The 26,733-nt window shown below is 41.9% G+C and overlaps 1 protein-coding gene across 1 annotated transcript in view; it reads left to right on the forward strand.

Annotated features, from left to right (window-relative positions):
• Positions 1–941: 941 nt before the first annotated feature.
• ADAM19 (ADAM metallopeptidase domain 19) overlaps positions 942–26,733 on the forward strand; it is a 53,342-nt gene continuing 27,550 nt past the window's right edge. The window contains exons 1-5 of the mRNA XM_075210151.1: positions 942–1,311; positions 3,121–3,227; positions 3,690–3,760; positions 21,533–21,611; positions 26,384–26,460. Coding sequence (XP_075066252.1) covers positions 1,221–1,311; positions 3,121–3,227; positions 3,690–3,760; positions 21,533–21,611; positions 26,384–26,460 — 425 coding nt within the window. The 5' untranslated portion in view covers positions 942–1,220. The remainder of the gene's footprint in view (positions 1,312–3,120; positions 3,228–3,689; positions 3,761–21,532; positions 21,612–26,383; positions 26,461–26,733) is intronic.

A 26,733-nucleotide genomic window follows, 5' to 3' on the forward strand; every position in this document is an offset into this window, starting at 1 on the left:
ACAATGGGCAGGTGCCCGGGGGCCCTGCAGCCCAGGGGGGCCCGTCAGAGGCAGCAAAAAAAAAAAAAAACCCTGGAAAAAAAAAAGACAATACTTACCTTGCGGTCAGCTGGTGATCCGGCTCCCTCCATGGTCTCCTCCTCCGTACGGCGTATGCAGTGCATGTCGGGCGTGACATCATCACGCCCACCCGACATCCATTGCGGAGCGCGATGGAGGAGGAGACCATGGAGGGAACCGGATCGCCAGCTGACCGCAAGGTAAGTACTGTCTTTTTTTTTTTTTTTCAGGTTTTTTTTTTTTGCTGCCTCCGACGGGCCCCCCTGGGCTGCAGGGCCCATATATATAATCATTTTTATTTTTTTTATATATATATGTATATATAGGGGCCCCGGTGCACTGCTGTGCCCGGGGGCCCAAGATGTTCTTAAGAGGGCCCTGCACTTACAGAATAACAAAAGATACTGAGAGTTTCACTAAGCCCACAGAACAAGAGGAATGGTTCTGTGCAGAGCATCTGTATATACAATGCAAGGACTATTACTAAGAATTACATTCAGTCTTCTGAACAAGAGAGGTGGCACAGTATCCATAGATACAGAATAGATGCTGAGAATTGCACCCTGTAGAGATGAATGGTGGTGTGTAATTTGCCCACTCATAAAGAATAGCCATTTCATAAAGACCATGAGAAGTGGTGCTGTGTGGTTGTCCCACATACAAATAATAACAGATACTGAGAATTGCGTCCAGGTTATAAGACATGAATAATGGTACCACGCAGAACATAATAAATGCTACTATGCACATAATACTTGGACATTGCACTCAGTACATACAACTACAGGGGGGTTTACATTAAGAAGACAGAGACAAATCCCCCCAAGGACAAGTCTTCCACAGCTGACAATGCCTGGAAGCAGCTTGCAGCCTCTCTGCTTTGGGATGTCTGTGGATGTTATTCCCCATCCCCCCGTGTGTGTTCTCCTCACTGTGGCCGCTGTACAAATCACGCGTTGCAATAGGATTCCCACGTAGCATCCCGGGGACAGTACAGTATAAGTACCCGGGCGCAGTGCCAGCCGTGGGGGACAGTGAGGCACACGCCAGTGTCACGGGTGGGAGTGTCCAGCAGGGCGGCTCCGCGGCGTGTGTGAGGACAGTGGGAGAGATGATGCTCTGTCTATGACTGTGGACGGGAGAAGCCGGGGGTCCCGCGGATGGAAGGAGCTGCGTGGCTCGGGGGGATCCGTGTCTGGATGTGGCTGTGGATCGTGATGCTGGGGACACCTGCGCCACCCACTGTGACAGGCAAGTGGATACAAACACGCGTGGAGAAAACTCCCTGCAGGTCCCACAGACCCAAGTATAATTCACATATCACACAGTAATATCCACAGTGCAGCACATACTTTCATACATATTATGTGTACAGTACACTTACATACATGCAGCATACATGATACATGATTACTCATACATATATATATATATATATATATATATATATATATATATATATATCTCTCTCTCTCTCTCTCTATATATATATATATATATATATATATATATATATGAATAAGCATACATATATATGTGTGTGAGCATATATATATATATATATATATATATATATATATTTACGTGTAAACATACATATATATATACTTTGATACATGACTATACATATATATATATATCATCAGAAATCTAAACTTGTGTATGACATAGTGTTTAGAACCTAGGCTGTTTGCACATGTAGGTAAGCAGCATACACAGCTATTCAGCACATGGTCCAGCCTGGAGTTTACTGAATGTGTGTATATAATGTAAGTTTGTCTGGCTGTGTTTGAGCCCTGGTGCAGTATATATATAGCACACTATATATAGAAGTCAGATGAAGAATTCATAGATCCTAACAGTAAGTGTGGGAGGACTTGGCATAGACTGGTCACATATTATCAGAAACCATCTCTGTCAGGGGCTTTCTGCAGATATGTTCAGGATATGGTCAGTGCCACCTGTCATGTGTGGTAAGGCCGCCAGTCTTTCTACAGTGGCATTTTTATGAATGAAATACCACAGTGACACTGGCAGGACGTTTTATTGTGTTAACAATGAGGAGTTTAATGTGGAGATTTTTTAGTAAAATGTACAGAAATTTTACAGGTTTTTGGGGTTTTTTTGGGCTGAAAAAGTAATTTTTAGCCCATTGTGTGAAAGTGAACAAGTTACCTACAGACAGCTACTAAATATGATAAATGTTAATAAAAATGACAATAAGGACACTATTAACATTATTTAGCCTACCCATTTCCTGTAATCTGGTGACATCACTGAGATATGAAATAATATCAGTAACTCCTAATGATTGTGTGGATGACGGTCCATATTAATGTTATTTTCCACATAGACATAAAGGGCAGGAAATTAAATGTTATTCTGACAACTGGAAGGACACCGGTATAAGTAATAACATTCCCAATGGTCAAAGGAAACTTATATTTCATAAGTAATATTGCAAATTGAACTGTAATGTATTTTCTGGCAGAATGCTTTGTTTACTTGGGAAATGTATTACAGATCTTTACCTGATGCTGCTTATCGTTTAGGAACAGTAATTGGCCAACCAAAATGGCACCATATTTAGACATCTCTCGTTATTAGACTGCTGGTCCACTATAGAAATCACTTGTTTTACCTGAAAACATAAAAGCCCCATTAGCAGCTACGTCATATACCTATCATACAATAGTCATCATATATAATAGAAATCATTTTGTTCCCACATTTGCGCAAAAGTATTGTAATCTTTGGAAGAGAGCGTCATGAGAGCTTACAGTGAGTTAATGAAGGTAGAATTTCCCCAATATTTAGTATGATTGTGCAGAAGGTTCAGTTGTACCTATACATACACGTGAAAGGGTTAATCAGGCATTTTATAGTAACTAATACCAGCTATACATTGTCAGGAACTGATGACTAAAATCTGGCATGATTTTATCTACAATGTACTTTTATGCATATTTGCGTCCCTCTTGGTTTACAAGTGAATATGTACGTTCCTGTAATCTCCTTCCTTTTGCAGGAAATTCATTTTCACACCTTATGTATTTTTAGGAGCCCACAATCAGCCCCCTCATCTTCATAAGATCTGGTCACAATCTGAAGTGACAGAGCCACGTTGGTTGACGCCCCACCCGGTACAAAATAAGCCCAACAGCAAAGTGAGTAGGACTTGAAGCTGTGTGCAAGGGGCCATGGATTCACTGGGATCCAGAGAGGAACTTGTATATAAATACATAACTTTGGTACCCTTGGACATGACACATAACTGCTCTGTGAAATACAGTTGTATGTGATGCTGAAAGCGTAGCTGATCTGTGTCGTATCAAAGAGCAACAGAACTAATCAAGCCAAATATAAAGGACAGGGTCATAGTAAAGGCTGCATTTGGGCATTGGCTGAAGGCGAAAAATACGTTTAGAGATTTAAAAGTAAAAACAGACGATTGTGTTACCCCGCTTACACAACATAGAAGAATCAGGGTGTTATAAATTGGTTCACGTCTGCACCAACAGCACATGCCAGGACCCCCACTCACTGCGCTACAGTCTATGTTAAATTTGGCTGCGGACTTGTCGTGTTTGTGATTACGGATTTATTTCATGAAAATTTGACTTTTTTAGTATCCCCCACATGTGGAAGTGATGGTAACGGCCGAAGGGAGAGAGCTGATCCTGTCTCTACAAAGAAATGAGTGAGTATGAGTGAGACAAACAATAATGTACCTATCCCTATCCATATCTGCTTTCCAGATCGGGAATTTATATCTCTGCAAATTGTTATCCACAGTTTTTCTGTGTTTTACTGTGTACTAACTGCTCAGTACTACTTCTCTTTGTTTGGTTGGTGAATGTATTTATTCATATCTCCTTCTCACCCTGCATGATTGACGATAGGACACCTTTTATTAAAAATGTTTTATTCATTAGGGGCCTGATTCATTAAGGATCTTAACTTAAGAAACTTCTTATTTCAGTCTCCTGGACAAAACCGTGTTACAATGCAAGGGGGCAAATTAGTATTCTGTTTTGCACATAAGTTAAATACTGTCTGTTTTTTCATGTAGCACACAAATATCAACTTTAAATTTCAGTGTACAAGTAAACTATCAAGTATTTGTGCTACATGTAAAACATTCAGTATTTAACTTATGTGCAAAACAGAATACTAATTTGCACCCCTTGCATTGTAACATGGTTTTGTCCAGGAGACTGAAACAAGAAGTTTCTCAAGTTAAGATCCTTAATGAGACAGGCCCTAGAATTGTATGTATGTATTATGATCATGTCCAGGTCATGCTGGGTGGATGTAGTGTCCAATGTCTGCATAGAGTGTAATATGGTTGTATTATGATCATGTCCTGCGGCCGGGGTCACTTTGGGTGGATGTAGCGGTCTATGTCTGTATAGACTCTGTATTGTATTATGATAATGTCCAGCTGTCAGTTCATGTTGGAGGGTTTACTGTTCTATGTCTGTATATTTATGTCTGTATAGAGTGTAATATAATTGTATTATTGTCATGTCCAGTGGTCAGGTCATGTCAGGAAGTGCAGAGACTCAGGTCTGTACAGAGTGTAGTATAATTGCATTATGATCATGTCCAGTGGTTAGGTCATGTTGGGGGTGTAGTGTTCTACGTCTGTATAGAGTATGCAAGAATTGCATTATGATCATGAACAGTAAGTAGTCAGTGGACTGCTGTCTACAGATGACATTAAACAATATAATACATTTAAAATTTAGGGCTAATACAAAATTTATGGGATTATAAACTCCCAATTATTAAATATAATTATGTTAGAATGTTCCAAAGAGTTCATTGACCATATCCAAGTTCCAAGAGCTTATATAGGACGCTCAAATCGCTACGGTGACTTCCAAATATCCTTATTATTCAAAGTAAGGCATGCATTGTTCCTTATAGCACCAGAGTAGTAGTTTTGGCAAATTAAACAGTTTAGTATTTTTTACTATGCTTTTACTAAATTATATTTTAGTATATGTTATTGTTGTTTATTTATAGATAAAGTGTGTACCCAGTTAGGTCACATGTGAAATAATTACTACCACAATGTGTCAGTAAGTAATGAACAGATCTGTGCTCCAACAAGGAGATATGGAAAACCTGCACTGTTAGGGGTCCATGAGGACTGGATTTGGGAAACTCTGCCGTAATAGATAATTATACTTAAAACAAACATAGTTTTGGGTAGAATCTGGTAACTTCAAATAAAATACAAAGTTTTATTTACTGCTCCTTGGTGGATCCATCAATCTGGTAGGTCCTCCAATGAGTGTTATGGTCCTCCAAGAGATCCTTGATGCTGCTCAGGCATTTGTTCAGTGTTGTCAAAGCCCCTCCCTCGTGATCCTCTCATTTTAATAAAGGGATCTGACGAATCTACTGGGAGCCAGCTTGTAAAATGTTATTTTAGGCCACCGAATTCCAATAAAAACATTTTTTATTAGTTTTAGTTTGGCGTTAGCCTTTAATGGAAATTTATACCCTGTTCATAATTATCGTTTATTTTCTATAAATGAATATTAAAATGCATTCTGTAAAATATTCTGTACATAGAGCATTATTCATATTCATAGAACAAAAGGGGTGAACCTAACGCTTGATATTGCCATTCAGTAGCTTCTGTTTGGTGATACCTCTTTTCAAAAGATTTGCTCAAGAAATGTCTTATGTGTTTTTGTTTTATTATTGTATCCCTCAGAAAAACCCCTTTGTAGGAGCTATTGTGCACCCCAGTAGTACAGGGGTCCTCAACCAGACCCGAAGAAGACCAGCTCTTAGCTGGTGCAAATTTTAAGCCCACCTGCAGTGTAGAAACAGCAATGCAGGGGGGGTGCAAGGAACAGTCTTAAAAATACATCTTTGTATCACATTTCAATAATCTCGTTCTGCAACATGAAATCTCATTTTTGCACAGCTCCACAAAATCTGTACTTTGCTAGAAATTCCTTTGCTACCTCCTCCGCAAATGCCACCATCTTGTTCCGCAAATTCCATACATTTTGGCGTAAATCAAGGCTCACCAGTACAAATTTAGGCACGTGATGTCACCAAAGAGGAGTTTTTACCCACCGTGCCATGACTATTATAATTATCATTATTATCTTTAATTTATAAGGCGCCACAAAGGGTCCGCTGCGCCGTACGTGACATACAGAAAACAGTGACCCATGATACAGAAAGAACAAAAAAATGAAGAACAAAAAAAACACAAAAACAAAAAACATACACAGGTATCATCAGTCGCTGCCCCATTGGAGCTTACAGTCTAAATTCCCTAACATACACAGAGAGAGAGAGAGAGACTAGGGTCAATTTTTTTGATAGCGGACAATTAACCTACTAGTATGTTTTTGGATTGTGGGAGGAAACCGGAGCACCCGGAGAAAACCCACGCAAACACGGGGACAACATACAAACTGCACACAGATAAGGCCATGGTTGGGAATCGAACTCATGACCCCAGTGCTGTAAAGGCAGAAGTGCTAACCACTGAGCCACCGTGCTGCCCAGTTTTTACATGCATGAAATGTGTTACATATATATTTTTGTGAATATTAGGAATAGCTCTTTATATAAGACAACCTGCATTATGGGTTTAGCGATACTTTAGGTGTCATATGCTGCTTCTCACTGATACAGCTGTAATAAGATCTTGAAAGCTTCCTGTCTGACATCATGAAAGGGACATAAGGATCCCAGTTACTTCTACCAGAGGATGCTGCTTGTAACGAGCTCTCAGATCAATTTATTGAAAGCAACAACAGGGCATTTTGAAGGGAAGGCAGATAAACCACAGTTACTCCAAGCTGCCTGTTCTTTGCTTTGTCTTTTATTTGATATAAAACGCCAGTGAAGCCGACATCTGGGTGTCAGTGACTCATACATATCTATGTAGGCCAGATAACGCTCCCCGCAGCGCTCATCCATCTGGTACACAGGACAGGATGAAGATACCAATATACAAAGGGTTCCCGGCTCAGCCATTTAAGACATGTGGGATGATATCTTCCAACTGTTCCGCTGCTGGACCCGAATCTCTCTGTTCCCCTTTGCAGCCAAATAGTCCCAATTTTTGGTCTTATGTACTGCATATTTGCCCACTCTCACGGAATGTCTGGGAGACTCCCGAAATCTGGGCAGGTCTCCAGGACTCCCGGGAGTGCCGGCCATTCTCTCGCATCCCACACACTTCTTATTGAAGTGGGCAGGACGGGGACGTCCATGGCATGAGTTGTGTTGCTTTGCCCTGTTCTCCCCTGCAGTGAAATTCCGCAATTTCGTCACCCGCCCCTCTGGGCTCGTTCTTCACCAACCCTCAGGGATCTCCTGGAGGCCAGGAAGTAAAATTAGGCACGTCTGATATACTGTACGGTATATGTGCCTTTGTCTCCTCAAAGAGCCCATGTATTCCTAAATTCAATATACCAACATCCACATGGAAAGGGGCGTGGCATATCAGGCTACAAACATAATAAACATATGTAATAAAGCAATACTTGCCTACTATCCCAGAATGTCTGGGAGAATCCGGAATTTCAAGTATTTCTCCAGGACCCCGGGAGAGTAGGACTTTCTCCCGGAACCCATCTACTTCTTAGCTTTGGTCTTGAAGTAACATTTTACCTGTGTCTGTCACTGTGCATCAGTAGGTTGGTCCAGTATGGGCAGTACAATGACCCAGAAGTAGGTTTGCACCTTGAATGACACTTTTATGTCAAGTTCCGCCAGGGCCGGACTGGCCATCTGGCATTTGCCAGAAGTGCCAGAAGGGCCGATGGCCAGGTGGGCCGGTCCGCATGTCCGCCGAGCAGCACTCTGCGTGCTGCTTGGCGGACGGAGAGTCAGTGACTGCCGCCTATGCGAGTAATCACATGGGACGGCACCACGTGACAGGTGCCGTCCCATGTGATTACTTGCATAGGCGGCAGTCACTGATTCTCCGTTCACTGACCAGCGCGCAGGAAGGAGGTGCTGCTGCTGGATGTAAAAAGGTAAGTGTCTGTGTCTGTGTAATAGTGGCTGTGTGGCAAATAGTGTGGCAGATAGTGTGCATGTGTGGCCTCATGTTGCTATATTGTGCGTGAGTGTTTGGCCATGTTCATATAGTGTCCGTGTGTGTGCGCACACAGTATTTTAGTATAATATGTGAGGGAAGGGAGGATCTTAATATAGTGTGGGAGGTAGGCTATTTAATGTTGGAGTGTAGGTGGGGGCTAATTATTTAAGGTGAGGTCAAGGAACCTTTAATTTAATGCTGGGGTGGTTTAGGGCTATCAATTGAATATGGGACTGATTTTGGGGAGGAGGGCTATTTATTAAATGTGAATATGAATTATTTATTGCTGGGAATGGTTGTGGAAAATGGCTATATTTATTAAACTTTAATGCTATTTAATTTATTGCTGGGACTGTTTGGAGGGAGGGAAATATGTTTTGAGTAAATGGGTAGACTGTTAATTTAATGTTGGGGCTGGAGGGAAATAGGTCTACTTATTAAATGTGAATATTATTGTGGGGACTGGAGGGAGGCCTAATTATAAAACGTGAGTGCTATTGTTTTAACACTGGGGCTGGTTGGAGTTTTCTAAATCTCATGTACCCATTTTTTTTTTTCAAAATAGGGCATCCAACATTCCAGGATCAAGACAAGAAGGAACTGAGCTAAAGAAACCAGCGGCTACATGTGGTGAAATTGACAAGAACAGATAGGAGAGAGCAGGACAGTCTGCCAACTGTCCTGAATCTGGTGGGGCAGTCCTGGATTTGGATGACTGTCTCCCTTAGTCAGGATTTGGTCCGACTGCAAGGACAGTTGGGAGGTTTGACCCGCTTCACAACGTACTGCTTGTGAAGGCAGAGCTGTGTGCATCTAACAGTAGTGCCTTTGTATTTGTCTAAAATGATAAGCATGTTAGGGGCCCTGCTGTCTTAAATACCTTGGCCCTTAATCCACCTCTGGTTAGGGGAAGGGAACTGATAGCTGCTCCCAGTTCCCGAACAGGACACAGACTGCAGAGCAAGCCGAGGAGCTCTAAGTATCACAAGATTTGGTAATCTCGTGAGACAAAGAGCTTCCCTGCTCACTCTACAGGACATCAATAAGCACCCTTATGGATGTCTGTAGCACCAGAAGCATAGATAAGTACAGTGGACTGGGGGTGTCATAATGTGGCAGGGGGGATGGCGTGATGTGGCTGGGAGGGCGCGATAAATGTAATGTATTATTATAAATGTAATGTATTATTATAATGTATGTATCAATGCCCCATGTTGGCCACAACACAATGAGGTCACGCCCTGTTTGGCGCATATTTTCTTTCCTGCTGGAAGTGAGGTGGGCCTGTGTACTTTAAATGCCAGGGCTAATTTTTAGTCCCAGTCCGGCCCTGAATTCCGCACTTGCAGAAAAGACTGAAGATATGACAGAGGGTACAGCTAGCAGACACAACTCCCATGTTTCCTCATACCCTGCATAAAACTATGTCTAAACTATACGCCCCCTGTGCCAGGCATAATTAAACAAATACGATTTTTGAGGTTACAATCCCATTAATTTACAGTGCTTAAATCCCCATTATTCTGATGCACCATATTAAAAAGATAAGTGAGAACGGTACCTACAATTGTTTTATTTCAATGAGAAACCAAAATAATAATATATGGAGTCAGAGTCTGATTATCCATTAGGCTGGCTAGGCTGCAGTCTAGGGCACTAGGCTTGGGAGGGGGGGGGCAAAATTGTGACAGGGATAAACTGAAATTCGTTTAAAGTATAAGAGAATAGTTATTCTCCAAAGTAAAAAACATGAAAGAAAAACGTAGTAAGGTTTTAATCTTGATGTATGCCCATGATAAAAGCTGAAGTTTCTTGGGCAAACGCTTGAGCATAAACAAGTAGAAGAGACAAGAATGGCAACAGGTGCTGGTGTGACATCCCCTCCACCTACATATCTGCACCCCTAGATATTTTTTTGGGGAGGGGCTGATTTAGAGCCCCTCCCCCTTTCTAACTCCTAGTAGGGGCGAGCTACGGCAGGACGCTATGAACGTGTGCCAGGATTCCTTACAGGATTTCTTTTTAAAAGTGTTTTTAGTTTGTATATGTTTATGAATAAATTCCAAAGGTAAAACGCTAGATATCACTCTGCCCTTTCTTTTATATATTGATTGAATAATGAATTAACATGAGAGTTCTATGTGGAAAGAAGTTTTACCTTGGAAGCGGACCTACTTACTAATATATGTGTAAGTGTATTGATGGTTTGCATGTAATTCCATCTGTAAGATTTCTCCCTACACGTGTGGTGGTGTCTTTTAGTGTCTAATAATAAACACACTGCATTTAGTGGTATTTCTGGGTGTTTGAAATCTGTGATTGGTGATCCATTCACTAACCTAGTATCTTTCCACTTTTTTGTTTAAATCCTGACCACAAAATCAAAAGGAGTTATCTCTTAGATATCTTAGAAAAAAGATATCTTAGAAATAGAAAAAGAACTATAAAGGTACTGTATAATTGATTTACAGAGATACCAGTTACAAAAAGAACCATAAAAGGAATTTACATTTGATTTATAAAAGAAAGTGACTTTATGGCGGACATTGTACATGTTGTTTCATCTGCTTTGACTACGTGTTAACGTGTTTATCTTACTATATGCACCTTTTGTACTTTTTTGTTTGATGTATTGTGGAATATAGTGGCATTCTGTGTATTTAGGCAGACAGATAGTAGCGAGCACTGTTTTTGAAGAATCATTTTTATTTATAAGGTTATGACATACTTACCAACTTTATAATCCTCGATTCTGGGAGCCTGCGGGGGAGGTGGACGTGACCGGGGGCGGGGGTCCAAAATGCGCATCATTTTGGACCCGCCCCCCATGACGTAATGATGCAAACGAGTCATTTGACAGCGGGGGGCAGGGCCAAACCCTACGATTCACCGGGAATCGCGGCGTTTGGGACCTAATTATGCCCGCTTCCTAGTGAAGTGGGCAGATCCGGGAGATTGCCACACTCTACCGGGAGTCCGGGAGAGTTGGCAAGTATGGGTTATGAACGTGTGCCCGACCATTCTGTTTGTGTTGCCCCAATCCCCCCCCCTTTGGATCCACTCCTGCTTCACCCTCACTAGCGCTCGTTCATGCCTCTATTCTGCTGTACAACTTTGATTTTAATAAAAACAAAGTGAGTGACAAAGATTACTGTGACCCTTTTAGAAAGCCGAGTGGAACTGAGTTTCAAAAGCACAGGAACATAGACATTGGTGTTGGGGGGGGGGGTGAAGGGAGCCAGATTTTAAATCAAGTTATTTTTTACCTACCGCGTATTAGCCTAGTGTGGGAGGTGAGAGTGCTACGAGTGTATTTTTTGATCCACAATTATAAGATCCATACACTGCTCCCATTAACCACTAATCAGTCCTCATCTACATCACCATCCGCAGCGCCGTCTCTAGGCACCTGGTCACATTAAATACACAGTTGTCTCCATTCACTGAAGCCCAGAGCTGCTTTCGTCCAGCCATTGTACTGGATGATGACAGATCATTGTTATTCTGGGCTTGTTACAAGATGTGACCCGAGGAGACTTTATGCCCTTGTCTGATGTGAGTGATGAGATCATCGCTGTGACATCACACAGTCATCTCATTGTGTGATAGACCTGGCAGTCTGAGCATTAAGAGCTTTTAGCCAGAATATCCCCCCCCCCCCCCCAACATACTCCATGCTTTTAGCTTAATTAAACCTGGACGCTGCACTGACAGAGAGGAAGGAGATGGGGGTCTGATGACAATCTTTTAATGTCATTATCTATGTGAAGCTTCCGACAGAATAACATCTGGAAGGAGGGGAAGGAAGAAAGTGAAAAGAAAACTAGCGAGTAAGCGAAACGGCACAGAGAGCTGATTATTCTGCAGTCCCAGAACTTATGCTGGACATAATTACAGTGCAATGATGTAATGCTCGGGGATTAAAGGAAATCTATGATCGTTGTACACAATGCTATTATAATGTGCATAATGTACATTAAGTGATCTACACAGTTTATTAGAATGTCCCTGTATGTTTTTTTATTATTATTTAATGTTGTGATGGTTTGTATCTTTAACATGTTATTGTTAATGGAGCCGTTTAATCAGAATAAACCTCATCCACAGATATCTACATATATATCTACATATATATATATATATATATATATATATATATATATATATGTGTGTATAAAATCAAAGTTGCATAACAGAACAAAAAAATATAATAAAACAATTAAGCTATTGATACAGATTACAGATGATTATGTTACTGTTAACCTTATTTTATTATTATAGTCCTAATAATAAGTTAATTTATATCTACAGCTGTACAAACATAAATTGGTGGAAAAGCCACACAGGGTGTCAGATTTGGGAGGGGAGACAGTCGCCCCCGTCATTTAGTTGTCAACAATTCTCTATGGGCCTGAGTCATTAAGGAGAGCAAAGCATACAAAAGGAGTAACTTTGGCCAAAACCATGTTGCATTGTGCATTGGAGAGGGGAGTAAATTTAAAATGCGGGGACAGATTTATATTTGAGGTAGGGCATGTCCTAGATCAACTTTAAATTTTAGTGTAAAAATAAAGCTAGCAAGTATTTGTCTGTTAAATGTAAAAACAGTCAGTATTTAACTTATGTGCAAAATAGAAAACTAATTTGCACCCCTTGCATTGTAACATGGTTTTGTCCAAGAGACTACTTACTCAATTTTTTTACTTAACTTCCCTTAATGAATCAGGCTCTATATGTTTAATTGTTTGAGAAATTGGGTGCGTGTGTGGTCATACATAAAATGTACATATTTTATCATTGTATCCTTTTTAATTGCTATAAAACATTATATTATTTTATGGAATCTGGTACATGTATGTAGTTAGGGGTGGGGCAGCTTAGCGCAGTGACTGGAGGAGGGGGGTGATGTACATCTGTGATAGTGACCATCACACTGTCTTGAGAACTAAGGGGTCTATTTATTATTAGAACCAAATTGTGGCGATAAGTCTAATTTTTTTGGGAGATAATAAATCACTTGTTGCTGCTGTGTGACCAGGCGGTGCGATTTTTTGGACTGGTGCGATTGAATCATGGAGACACACACGATCCATCGCCCCTCTCTACGTATTCTGAACCTTTACCGTCTCGCTGCCTTGCAGGCGCTATTGTCATTTTGTTGTTCTTATGTGATTGTTGGAATACTGCTATTATACGTATTGCATTGTTATGTGACCAGGAAGTTATACAGGTTCTTAAATGTCCCCAGGTGGGTGGATAGTTAAATCTGAGACAAGAGAGGCCTATGGTAAAGAGCTAGCATACCCAGATATAACTGTATCATGCTTATCCTGTTAGTCAACTGTGTCATTGTCCCACCAGTCAGGGATCAGTGTCACCCGCTCCACAGGGGATCAGGGGTCCCCAACCATCGGGGGATGTTAGGTCTTATCACCTGCCCACCGACCCTGGCTTGATCACCGCCCGTAGTTCGCCCCCAACTCTAGCTCCGCCCGTGTGGGAGGGGGTATAGGGGTGAATATTTGAGGACTAGTAACTGCGCTTCCAACCCCAGATGTATGCCATCCTAATACCGTGTAAATGTTAGCTTTCATCTGGAAAATCGTACCTTCGTATAACCTGCACTGCCGTTCTACGTATTAAAGCTGCGTTCTGGTTACAGGATGGTTGTAACCGGTGCTTTTTTGTAAGAAAAAGGTGCCAGAACTCACCTCGTTCTGCCCCCTCATTTTTCTGTAGCCCTTTCTTTCATCCCCCCTCGTATTTCTGTAGCACTCTCTTTCTGACCCCCTTGTATTTCTGTAGCCCTCCCTTTCTGCCCCCCTCGTATTTCTGTAGCCCTCTCTTTCTGCCCCCTCATTTTTCTGTAGCCCTCTCTTTCATCCCCCCTCCTATTTCTGTAGCCCTCTCTTTCACCCCCCCTCCTATTTCTGTAGCCCTCTTTTTCTGCCCCCCTCGTATTTCTGTAGCCCTCTCTTTCTGCCCCCCTCGTATTTCTGTAGCCCTCTCTTTCTGCCCCCCTCGTATTTCTGTAGCCCTCTCTTTCTGCCCCCTCCTATTTCTGTAGCCCTCTCTTTCATCCCCCCTCCTATTTCTGTAGCCCTCTCTTTCTGCCCCCCTCGTATTTCTGTAGCCCTCTCTTTCTGCTCCCCTCGTATTTCTGTAGCCCTCTCTTTCTGCCCCCCTCGTATTTCTGTAGCCCTCTCTTTCTGCCCCCCTCGTATTTCTTTAGCCCTCTCTTTCTGCCCCCTCCCCCACTTTCTGTAGTCTCTACTTACCTTCTATGCTTCTTTTCTCTCTTCTCTGCTTGATCACGGCTACTCTCACTGGCAGCGTTGTAACGTCACGCCGCAGCCGGAGCCGGAAGCAGGACACACACTAGGATGAGGTGCTGCACTGTAGCAGCACCGCAGAGGAAAAAAAATAAAATGTTAAAAAGTTAATTAAACTTTGAAAACCCATGGAAAAAAGGTGCCGGAACGCTGTTCTGGGCGTTCTATGACAAAAAAAAGTCCTGGTTGTAACAGAACAAATATTGCAGTGGTACCACCACATTACTCGATAAGTAGTCTTTCCCATGCAAAGCTGGTAATCCTTGGATGAGTCAAGCGAGTTTTTTTCATTGATAAATTTGCCCTAGGAGTGAATATGTTTGCAATGAATTATTATTGTCTATAGATTCTAATACCAATTAAGGGGAACATCCCTTGGTACAATTAAGCAAAGAATATTCATCAAGCTGGTAATTTTCCCATTATTTTCTTATTTGCACTGGCTTTTAATTGGTAATAATAGCCAGCCAACTTATATAACGCTATATTTTATTAATCCCGTCTAGTGTGGATTTCTACCTTATTAACAAAAAAAAAAAATACAGAAGACAAAGAGATGTAGTAAGGTGACCTCACAGGAAGTCTTTAGGCTTTCAATAGACCTGGGGGTAAATGTATCAAGCTGAGAGTTTTCCGGCGTATATGAAAAGTGGAGATGTTGCCTATAGCAACCAATCAAATTCTAGCTATCATTTTGTAGAATGTACTAAATAAATAATAGCTAGAATCTGATTGGTTTTTTCAAACCCGCCAGAAAACTCTCAGCTTGATACATTTACCCCCTGGTTTTGTTTCTTCCGTCTTGAAACTTTAAAGTGATGCAGTGAGGAAGATACCTACAAATGAAAACAAACCAATCCTTAATAACTAAATTAAAGCTTGACCAGGTGGGTTTGAAAAAGTAGAGATATTGCCATAGCAACCAATCAGATTCGAGCTGCATTGTGTAGAATGTACTAAATAAATGATAGCTAGAATCTGATAGGTTGTTATAGGCAACATCTCCACTTTTTTAAACCCGCCGTTTAGTAAATATACCCCCAGGAGTGTATGCCCGTGTGTAATATTACAGTATTTGCAACCCAAACAAATTGTAACCCTGAAATATAGGAGAAAATTTGGACTTGTATTTTGGATGTGTATTATAAAAGAAAGAGGTAAAACACCCAGGATATACATATTAGATGGGTTCTGTATAGAGAAGGTAGAACACTATCCTTCATCATCTCTTCCGGTAATGAGGTTTGACCTCTAATGTATTGTGTTTTAGTCACATGACAAGATGACATCACCAATGGTTTATAGCTGCTGTGGTATGAGATGGACTTAGCCCACCATCCCCCTAATAAGATTTATTACAGTAACTGATACCTCTGGGGAGCTCTAACCACCTTTAACCCATTCACCATTAAAGGGCTTGTAAATCAGCATCTTACACAATGTCAAGTCCTGCCATTAGCGAAACTGGTCAGTCTTCTAATGGTTTTAGCATTGTAATGAGCACACATTGGTGCCAAGACTCAGTTTAACATTTTTTTGAAAAATTTGATTAACATTTTAATCAAGAATGTAACTCTATCACATTTTAAAGATTTTTGACTCTTGTTTCCACATGTCATCAGTTTCACTTTAAAGAGAGGAATTACCTCCCCCATTTTTGGGGGTATGGGAGTATATATCATGGTGGCTTAAAGGGGAAAATTCCCCAAACTAACATAGTAGTGTCAACAGAACCTGAATAGTTTAGATGCTCAAAAAACATCAGACCACTTTCGAAATTTGATCTAATTTCACCATTTTGATGACCAAGAACTTGTTCTCCGTTTGTCAATAGACCATGATTGGATTTACCATTCGAAATTTTAATTTGAATGTGTGTAGGATGGTTTGCATATGTTTGCTGACAGGTGATCCGGCCATGAACATGGACTAAATTGCTTGTCTTTTTTCTTTTATTTAGCTTATTTATTTATTTTTTTTAAAAAAATTCTTTTTTTTTTATTGAAGAAATTAAACAGCTTTTACAAACATATCTATTTTGCATTGAACGATGCATTAAAGACATTTATAAATATTGCATATAAAGATACGATTACATGAATTAGACTTGACAGTGCATCAGTATAGAAACAAAGTACCGTTTAGTATACTATAATACACCATTAAGGGATGGGGGAAAGACCAAGAGGGAGAAAGACAGGGAAGGAGGGATAGATCAGAGGGGAGAAAAGGGGGGAGTGGGGGGTAGGAGGGGGGGTTCACCTATTCCACTGAGAATATAGTGGTGAATCCTTAAATTCGAGCCATTTGAACCATATATGGTAATACTCCCTATATTTGTCTCTTGATGAGTAGAGTATATCGTCCATCATTCTATAGGATTCTAAGCGGGCAAACCACTCTTTGATGGTAGGAATATTCTGCGATCTCCAATGCACCGGAATCACGGCCTTTGCCGCGTTGCTAAGATTTTTAATTGTTGATTTTTTATATTTAGAGATGGATAATTTATTATGATTCAATAACCAGTATTTGGGGCAATTAGGTGGTTCAACGCCCATTATTTCTTTAGAAATTGAAAGGACTGCATCCCAGAAAGTTCTAAGAGCTATGCATTCCCACCATATATGCAACGGAGTACCTGGCGCCGACATACATCGCCAGCACATGTTTGACACCCCAGGAACCATCTTAGCCAACTGGTTGGGGCATCTGTACCACCTAGTCAAAATCTTATATTGTGTCTCCACCACCCGTACACTGACCGAGCTTGACTGAGTGCGTAAGAGGATATTTTTCCAATCTTGCTCAGGTATCGAGCAAGTCAGCTCCCTCTCCCATTCTCGAATGAAGGTGGGTTGTTTATTATAAGCATGTTCAATGAGGATACTGTAAATAAGAGACAAAGTATGGCTAGGGTATAATGCAGTGGTACATAAAGATTCAAACTGAGTAAGTGGCCGCCCCACCGACTCCCGAACCTCCAAGGATCCCAGAAAATGGCGGAGCTGTATATATCGCCAAATCTCCACATTTGGTAGTTCCCATTTAGCTTGGAGAGTGGTGAAGGGTAAGACCCCAGACGCGTCCACCAGCTGGCCGGCCCTGCGGAGCCCTGCCCCAATCCAACATCTAAATATCTGTCTAGTAAGTCCTGGGGGAAACTCTGGGTTGTCAAATATTGGGGTCAAAGGCGAATGTCGTGAGGAAATGTGAGGAGTCGCGCGTAATTTGGCCCATCTAGCCAGGGTTGGTGAAACGGTCGGGTGAATGACTTTAGGAAGTGAGTATAGCCATGGTGAGAACTTAAGTGCCTTACCTACAACGTAACTCTCTATCCAGACCCATTGCTTGTCCAGTCTCTGTCTTGTCCAGTCCACCACCCTATTCAGCATGGCCGCATCGTAATATAATGCAAAGTTGGGGAGTTGTAATCCCCCAGCGTGCTTCCGCATATATAAAATTTCATGTTTAAAACGGGGGCGTCTCCCCTTCCATACAAAGTCCCTAATTGCTTTATGTAGTGTCTTGAACCAAGAAGTGGGAAGGTGTATAGGGAGTGTTTGGAGCAAGTAGAGGACCCGTGGTAATACATTCATCTTGACCACATTGACTCTCCCTATCAGGGAAAAGCCCTTTGGACACCAGTTTCTCAGATCCCTACAAATTGTATTGGTGATGGGAATAAAATTGTCCTCAAAAATCTTTGTGTTGTCCTTGTTGATAAACACCCCCAGATATTTAAGTCGTGAGGGATGCCACATGAATGAGAATGCTGGCTTCAGGCCTTCAACCACTGCCTCGGGCGCAGAGATGTTGAGTGCTACCGATTTTGAGTAGTTAATTTTAAAGCCAGACAGCTCGCCAAATTGTTGAAATTCTGCCACTAAGTTAGGAATCGAAACCACAGGGTTAGTGAGGATTGCCAGGAGGTCATCTGCGAAAAGTGCCAATTTAAAGTTTTTGTCTTCCAACCGTAGACCAGAGATATCAGGGTTTGCCCGAATGGATCGAGCCAGTGCTTCCATGCACAAGATAAAGATCAACGGAGACAGGGGGCATCCCTGTCTGGTGCCGTTGGATATTACAATGGGTTCTGATAGTTCCCCGTTAACCCTGACTCTTGCCGTTGGCTTCGTATACAAGGCCTCAATTCTGGCCATACTCAAAGGGCCTAAACCCAGATGGCTGAGGACCCCCCTCATAAATTCCCAGTCCACTCTATCAAATGCCTTTTCGGCATCTGTGGATAGTAAAACCATAGGAATATTGGCGGTGTGTGCATACTGTACTAAATTGAGTATTTTCGTGGTATTGTCCCTCGCCTCCCTCCCCGGGACAAACCCCACCTGATCGGAGTGAATGATTTGGGTCAGATATGGTTTTAATCTGTTTGCAATCAGTTTAGCGTAAAGCTTAATGTCCCCATTAAGTAGGGAGATGGGCCTATAACTAGCACATGAAGCTGGGTCTTTCCCTTCTTTTGGCAATACAGTAATCTGGGCGGTTAGTGTTTGAGGGGAAAAGTGTTTCTGGGCAGAGACAGAGTTAAAGGCCTGTAGCAAGAGAGGGGCTAACTGTGTTTTGAAAATTTTGTAGTAAAGAGTGGTAAAACCGTCCGGTCCCGGGCTTTTCCCTGATGGCGTCGTCTTGATCGCCTCTTCCAGTTCCTCAATCGTAAAGGGTTCTTCTAACAGTTGTACAGAATCGTCATCTAGCGTGGGGAAATCAATACGCTCAAGGTATTCTGCTACGCGGGCCTGCTTGGTCTGGTGGCAAGCTGTGTTAGGTGTGTCAAACAAATTATAAAGCTTGGTGTAATAGTCCTGGAACGCCCCAGCGATATCAGAAGTATGAACTAGTGTGGACCCTGCGTCTGTCTTGATCTGGGGAACATATAGTTGAGCTCTCTGTTTGCGCAGAGCACGGGCCAGAAGCCTCCCTGGCTTGTCTCCCCACTGATAGAACTGGTTCTGACATCTACGGAGGTCATATTTAATTTTATCTGACATTAGTTGGTTTAAGGCCTTCCGGGTTTCTGTCAATTCTGTCATAACAGAGGGATCCAGGTCTGATTTGTGTCGCGTTTCAAGTGTGTTTATTTTTTCTAGGAGCGAGTCCCTATGGGCTATTTTTTCTCGCTTTCTAATCGCACCCATTTGAATAAGCTTACCCCGTATAACGCATTTATGAGCTTCCCATAGAGATATCTTCGAAATGTCGGGGGTGTCGTTGGTCTGGATATAGTCCGTGATGGCCTCTTCTATCACTGTCTTGTTATGCGCTTCTTGAATTAGAAGCTCGTTTAGTCTCCAGGTGAAAGGTCTATTAACTGTCTTAGAAATAGAGAGCGTCAGGTACACCGGCGCGTGATCTGACCATGTGATCTGGCCTATCGTTACCTCTGAGATCAGGGGCAGATAGCTTATTTATTTTTAATTAAAATTTTAGAAATTTCAGTGGATTTTTTAATTTTTGTACCGATTCTACAAACCGGTTCAAGAAACGATTTCTAGTATGAAGCTACATACAGCACCATCTGCAGGCTGCTAGTAGGTACTGCAGTGTAATTAAAACGAAAGAGATTGCTTGTTATTTCTTAATCATGGTTTGAACTGTTTGCTTTATAAGCAAGAAGAACACAACATTATTCACCTTTGAGCTGTCTAACTAAAGTCCCATGGCATCTATGTAGTGCTTCCATCCTCTGATGTATGTCATTGCAGCTTTGTTAGTTGGCATGTAAGCAGGCTTTAACATAACTGACCTAATTATTAATTTCATTAATACAGTCAGTTTAAAGTGGACCCATTACATACATCACATCTGCCTATTCTCCCGGAATGTCCGGGAGACTCCCGAATTTCCAGGAGTTCACCCAGTCTCCCAAATCTCTCCTCTCGCTCCCCTTCGCTCCGTACTCAATGCAGCCGCTCGGCTCATTTTCCTTTCTCGCCGCTCCTCTTCTGTCTCCCCCCTCTACCAATCCCTCCACTGGCTCCCCATCCCCTACAGAATCGTGTTCAAGCTCCTCACTCTTACTTTCAAAGCCCTCTCCAACTCCACTGCTCCCTACATCTCTAACCTTATCTCCATTCACGCTCCATCCCGCCCTCTACGTTCGGCTAATGACTGCCGCCTCTCTTCCCCCCTGGTTACCTCCTCCCATGCTCGCATCCAAGACTTCTCCCGCGCTGCCCCCCTCCACTGGAACCAGTTCCCCCGCTCCATTAGAACTTCCCCCAACTTGTCCAGCTTCAAACGGGCCTTTAAAACCCACCTCTTCCTTAAAGCCCTTCAGTCCCCCACCCATTGACCTCCTCCCAGTCTCCCCCTACCCCCCTCCCTCTCCTGTCTCCCTCCTACTTCCCACCTTTTCATTCTCTCCCCCCCCCCCCTCTCCGTCTCTGCCTCCGCTCTCCCCATTCCCTCCTCCTACCATTGTGTCTCTGTCCGTCCTACCCTCCCCTTAGATTGTACGCTCCTCCTCTCCTTCTGTTCTCCACCACCTTAACTCTGCTCTCCAGCTCCTTGTCTCCTCCGTGAGGTCCTCCGGCCCCTGTCTCTACCCCGCTGGGGGCTCTCACCTCTAATCTAGCTGTTCATTGAGCTTCTGAGTTACTGTGCTTTCTGTTAACTGTACTGTGCTGTCTCACCCTGTATCGTGTTTCTGTCTGTCCCTGTACGGCGCTACGGATACCTAGTGGCGCCCTATAAAATTTTTTTTTAATAATAATAATAATACTTTAGAAGCGGGCTGGAGGATGCAATTTGCAGCGAACAGTCAGCCATTGGGGGATGACATATTCATGACAATATAGTGACATCACTGAGGCATGAGAAACGTTGTACCTCATGGCTAAATGCTACCACTAGTTCCTTGTGAATCTAGAGGCTGCATATTGGTTCAGCACACAAAATGTTCCTCCCTCTGTTTGTAGCTTATGGACCCACTATGAACAATAGCAGAACTGGTTGATGCAGAGGATATTTGTGTACAGTGTCATGGCGATAAGAATTAACTCTTTGTTTTCATGCTTCATTTTTGCAGACAACTGATCCACGTGAATTACACAGAGACTCATTACAGCCGCAGTGACAGTCCTATAATTCGGACACCCAAAATGACGGTATGAGGTGGTGAATGATGAGGGTCATGTGTGAGACATTTATATTGTTAATATTATCATTTGTTTCTGTTATGCCACAAAAGTCTGCAGCACTATACAGTGGGTGAATAGAGCATAGAAACAGGGTATTTATTTATTCCACCACATCTGTACAATACAGCGGGCACCCTATATAAACTCCCATTTTCAATGAAAACATCAGTTCCCATCCTTACAGACAGGTGCCATGGTAAATGACCAAATTTAATTTCTAATTTAATTTTCATTTAGTCATTTACCATCTTAATACTGTGCCTTATTTCATATACAGTACACTAACATGGTACTTTTTTTTTTTTATAAAGGCAGTTATCTGACAGCCATAGTGGGAAATAACATATTGGTATAGAAAAAGAATAGTTGTCTGGCTCGTAGAAAATTCAGCCACTTTTGGGCAACTTAGAAGAGATAAATCACTATTAGTGAACTGTTAGTGAACTATAATGAAACTTTAGTTGCCCCCCTAGGTAATATTTATGTTTGGGATTCCGTGGAGCCGCTGAGTGTTCCGTGGAGCCGCTGAGTGTTCCGTGGAGCCGCTGAGTGTTCCATGGAGCCTCTGAGTGTTCCGTGGAGCTGCTGCTGAGTGTTCCGCGGAGCCGCCGAGTGTTCCGCGGAGCCGTCGAGTGTTCCGCGGAACCGCTGAGTGTTCCGTGGAGCCGTTGAGTGTTCCATGGATTACTGCTGAATAAGACAGTGATGTCATTGGTCCCTAGTGAACTGATCCACAATATGTCATACTTGCCAACTTTTCCTCATTGGCTTCAGTGAGATCCCGGGGAGGGGGCGTGCGGGGCGGGGCTTGATGAATCACATCATTTTTGGACTGCCCCTTAAACAATTGTTACAATTTTGACCAATTACAGCAGGGGTTGGGGCTAAGATGACAATATTTACGTCATTAAGCCCCGCCCCCCCTTCACTTGTCTATTGCGGGGGCGAGAACCGGGAGGTTGCCCTGCTCTCGCGGGAGTTTCCCAGACATTCCGGGAGAGTAGGCAACTATGCGTTAAAGAAAAGCAGGTAATGAATCTCCAGAGACTGAAGTGTCTTTTACATTTCTGTCTCCATTACTGAAGTCATGTTGTCTTACCTGTCAATCTTTGATTAAATCTTGGTCTCCATGAAAATGGCCACCTCCATAGGCATCAATACATGGACATACGACACAATTTGTGAACTGTGTCATCATGCCACAGATAACAAAGCCAACCACGTCTTGTACTGGCTCAGCATCAGGGAGAATGACAGACTCTTCAGGGAGTGAGGGAGATCACCCCTATTTCAGGGAGTCTCCCTGACATTCAGGGAGAGTTGGCAAGTATGCAATATGTGACATAGTAATGCCCCTGTTTACATCTCTAAACTCTGTCTGTTCACTCTGTACGACACAAAACATCCTGCTGTGAGAGCTATTATTTGTTTTTGGATTCATTATCACCACCAGCTCCTCTTCTGGTGTACATCAAAACATGTCTGCTTTACAGCTCGGTCACAGGACGTCCCGGATAATGTGCGGCTTGTTCTATCCATTCTGCCTGCTTTGTATATTTTTCTGCAGCTGATCCATTTCCTACCTCAAATAAACTCTTGTTCCATTTCGGTTTGACCTGTAATCCCTTTCTCTGTTTCCTGACACACTTCTCTTGTGCCTGGGGCTGTGTGATATTGGGAAGTAGGTCAAGAGTGAAAAGTCATTGCTCTCTGTTTCTCACTGTGGCCTGTTTGGACCTGCAAATACATCGGGATCCCATATTTATTTATAGAACGAGCAGATATTAGTCGTCACATGACAGACAAAGAGGTTAGAGGAGGACAGGCATAGAGACAACCAGACACTTGGCTACTGGCACAGATGCTCTCTTCATGCAAATTCATTTGTTTAAAAAAATGCAACCGTCAGCTGGGATATTGCTGAGTGTCTTTAATGTGGTTACAAAGTCAAATCCGCTTTATATTTGTAATTTATTTTCCAAAGATCCTTATTAAAAAAACAAATGGGGATGGAGGGATAACTAGAAGTTAAAATAATATTTTCCCCGGCAGTAACAGTAAAACTGCCCATACAAGGGGAGATGTGAATATTTGACAGGTAGATCTGGGTCCACAGCTGGATTGACAAATGAAACACTTAGGAGTATATTTACTAAACTGCCAGTTTGAAAAAAGTGGAGATGTTGCCTATAGCAACCAATCATATTCTAGCTGTCATTTATTTAGTGCATTCTACAAATTGAAAGCTAGAATCTGATTGGTTGCTATAGGCAACATCCCCACTTTTTCAAACCCGCAGTTTAGTAAATCTAGCCCTTAGGGGGGTATTCAATTGTTAGCGAGTTCGCTAAAATACTCGCGCTAGAAAAATATTACCGTTATAACGGTAAGCTGCGCGTAAATACCGTTAATACGGTAATTTACTTGCTGGATTTCAGCTCGCAGCTCAGGGAGCTGTGAGCTGAAATCCAGCGAGTAATTACCGTATTAACGGTAATATTTTTCGAGCGCGAGTATTTTAGCGAACTCGCTAACAATTGAATACCCCCTTAGAGCTGGATTCGTATATATACCGGTCTTGCGTGTATAGTATATGTATGATTTGCATACATTTTGAAAAAAACGGGACATTGTATTTGACAAAAAAGAAAGAGTGGAATAGTTGCTATGAAAATTACGTGTTTGCCTCTGATAGTTCCCATTATGCTATAATCTTTTATATTCTGAGTCCCCCACTCATCCAAAATCCTGCACTTACCCCTGTAAATTTTGGATTGCTCGTTATCAAAGACTAATTTTACTGATTACACATTGTTGACAAGATCTCTGCCACAATCTACGGAATACTGTGTGATGAGAGAATTATATAATGATTGGAAATACATATTTACGTATTAATTGCCTTTTCTTAAAAAGATGACTGTAAGAAAATATAACAATACTATTTATAGGGTACATTTATGGACTGATTCTAGAAACAGTCATTAAACACCACATAATCATTACTCATGGTGCAGACAGTGTTGTATGGTTCGAGCGCTTTCATCTTAATTCATTTGCAGTGTGACTATACAAAGGAAAGTGTTATATGTGAGCAGCGCTGACAGAGAACCAGCTGTGAGAGTTTCCGCTTTAAGTCTCTCTGAACCGCCTCAAGCCTCTGGGAAAATTACAGTTAATACAACCATGTCTTTGTCTTATGCGATTCCCCCCACATTATGTTTATTATATCAGCGGGAAGGGGTTCAATTTTACTGGGTGAGATAATGTAGCCCACATCACCCAGGGAGCTCGGATTGGGGCTTCAGGGGAGCGGAAGTGAGAACATATATATAAGAATGTTGAAGAGAAAGAACCCAATGTTCATTGTCCTGTATTAGAATGTTGAATTCTTTTGCCCTAAACAAACTCCGAGTGACCAGACTCATCTGTCTTGTAGGATCTGACGGAGATGTCTGACATTATTGTATGGAGACAATTTATCTGTCTGATATATAATTGCAGGATTTCTTTACAGAAGTGACCTGTGTTAGCCTGTGAACTTGTAGCGGCAGGAACATTAAAGTTCCTCTTTTTTCAGAGGGTTTTATTACTTCTTTTAAACTAATACTAAGTACAGATTAGAGCTACAGAGCGTTCCTCTGCTGTAACATCACTCAAACCCACTCAACTCTGCGAAATATAGCTGACCACACTCTGCACAACCACTTTTCTCCGTATCCTGTTATTTCAGCGTTATGCTACCTTGCTTTTGCCCATACTATACTATGCAGTACTGTTTTAGTTCACTTTTAGATATATGTACATTATATTGTGCCCACTTAAGCACCCTTATGCCAAGAATGTTATCATTAAAATATATTCACTCTTAAGCACTTTAAAGGATAACTCCACTCCAAATTAATTTTGCTAATTGACATCATGATGCTGGATACTAAAACTTACTGAAATAGCTTACACAGCTTAATATAGGACTACTGCCTAAAATCAGCTGTTGAAATATCTGAACACACTGTTGCTGCCATTTGACAGGCAGGTTGTAAATAATGTACCTTTCTTTCTTGGCATCATCTGTATCCATGGAAACGGGCTTTGCACTGGGTTATTGGTGTCGGTAATTACGACACATCATGCTCAGTGATGTTCACCAGAATTTGTGCCATTGGGCGTCATACCGTCCTTTTCATGCACTGCTGCTTCCCTCTTATTGTTGTCATACTAGTGTCTTTTTCAGTATTGATGTCCCGATCACCTCTTTTTGCACGGTCTGTTCCCTTACCAGCCCCGTCCGCTTGTGAACCTGACCTGCACTGCCTGATCTCTGATCAGTCTTGTTTCCTGATCTTCCTATATCAGCAATTGCCTAGCAATCTGCAGAGGAAGCTGGTGAAGAATGGACATCAGTTAGACACCAGGCCTGAGATACAATGTATTATAAAGTACAGCTACCCCACAAAGCACACAAACACCTAATACATACAGTGTGGATACTATTATGCATATAGGAGCCAACAAGACAGCTTTATTTGCTTTAAAACCCAAATGAGTGACCATGCGGAAGGAAAGAGTATTAGGAGTGATCATTTGAAATACAAAAATGCATATATAGGTGATCTGGTGGTTTTTATTTCATGCTAACAGCTAGTCTTAATATAGCCCTTATTAATAGGATGACATAGCGTTTTTCACAACATTTGTACTGAGTGGTTCATTTGGAAACAATTATTCTGTTTTACTAGGACCACTGTTATTACCATGGAGTCGTTCGTGGGCAGAAAGATTCCATTGTGGCAATCAGCACCTGCTCAGGATTAAGGTAAGAGATGAATCTTCCCTCTCTGCAGCTAAATACAGGTCTCCGGATAACTTGTCAATGGGTTATTAACCCTCCTCTTTTAAACTTTTTTTAAACTTAGCATTGTCATGTTATTTGAATTAAAAATGTCTGTGACATTACAGCCCATATGTTGAACACTCCAATCTGTAGAGAGAATTTCTGTTACCAAGGAGACTGCAAAATGAACCCCTAGTTTTAAACATAAGGGAGCCCCACATTAGTGATTGGCAACCTGATACTTTTCAACGGCCG

This window comes from Mixophyes fleayi, chromosome 4 (genome assembly GCF_038048845.1).
Source record: "Mixophyes fleayi isolate aMixFle1 chromosome 4, aMixFle1.hap1, whole genome shotgun sequence".
Taxonomy (NCBI): domain Eukaryota; kingdom Metazoa; phylum Chordata; class Amphibia; order Anura; family Limnodynastidae; genus Mixophyes; species Mixophyes fleayi.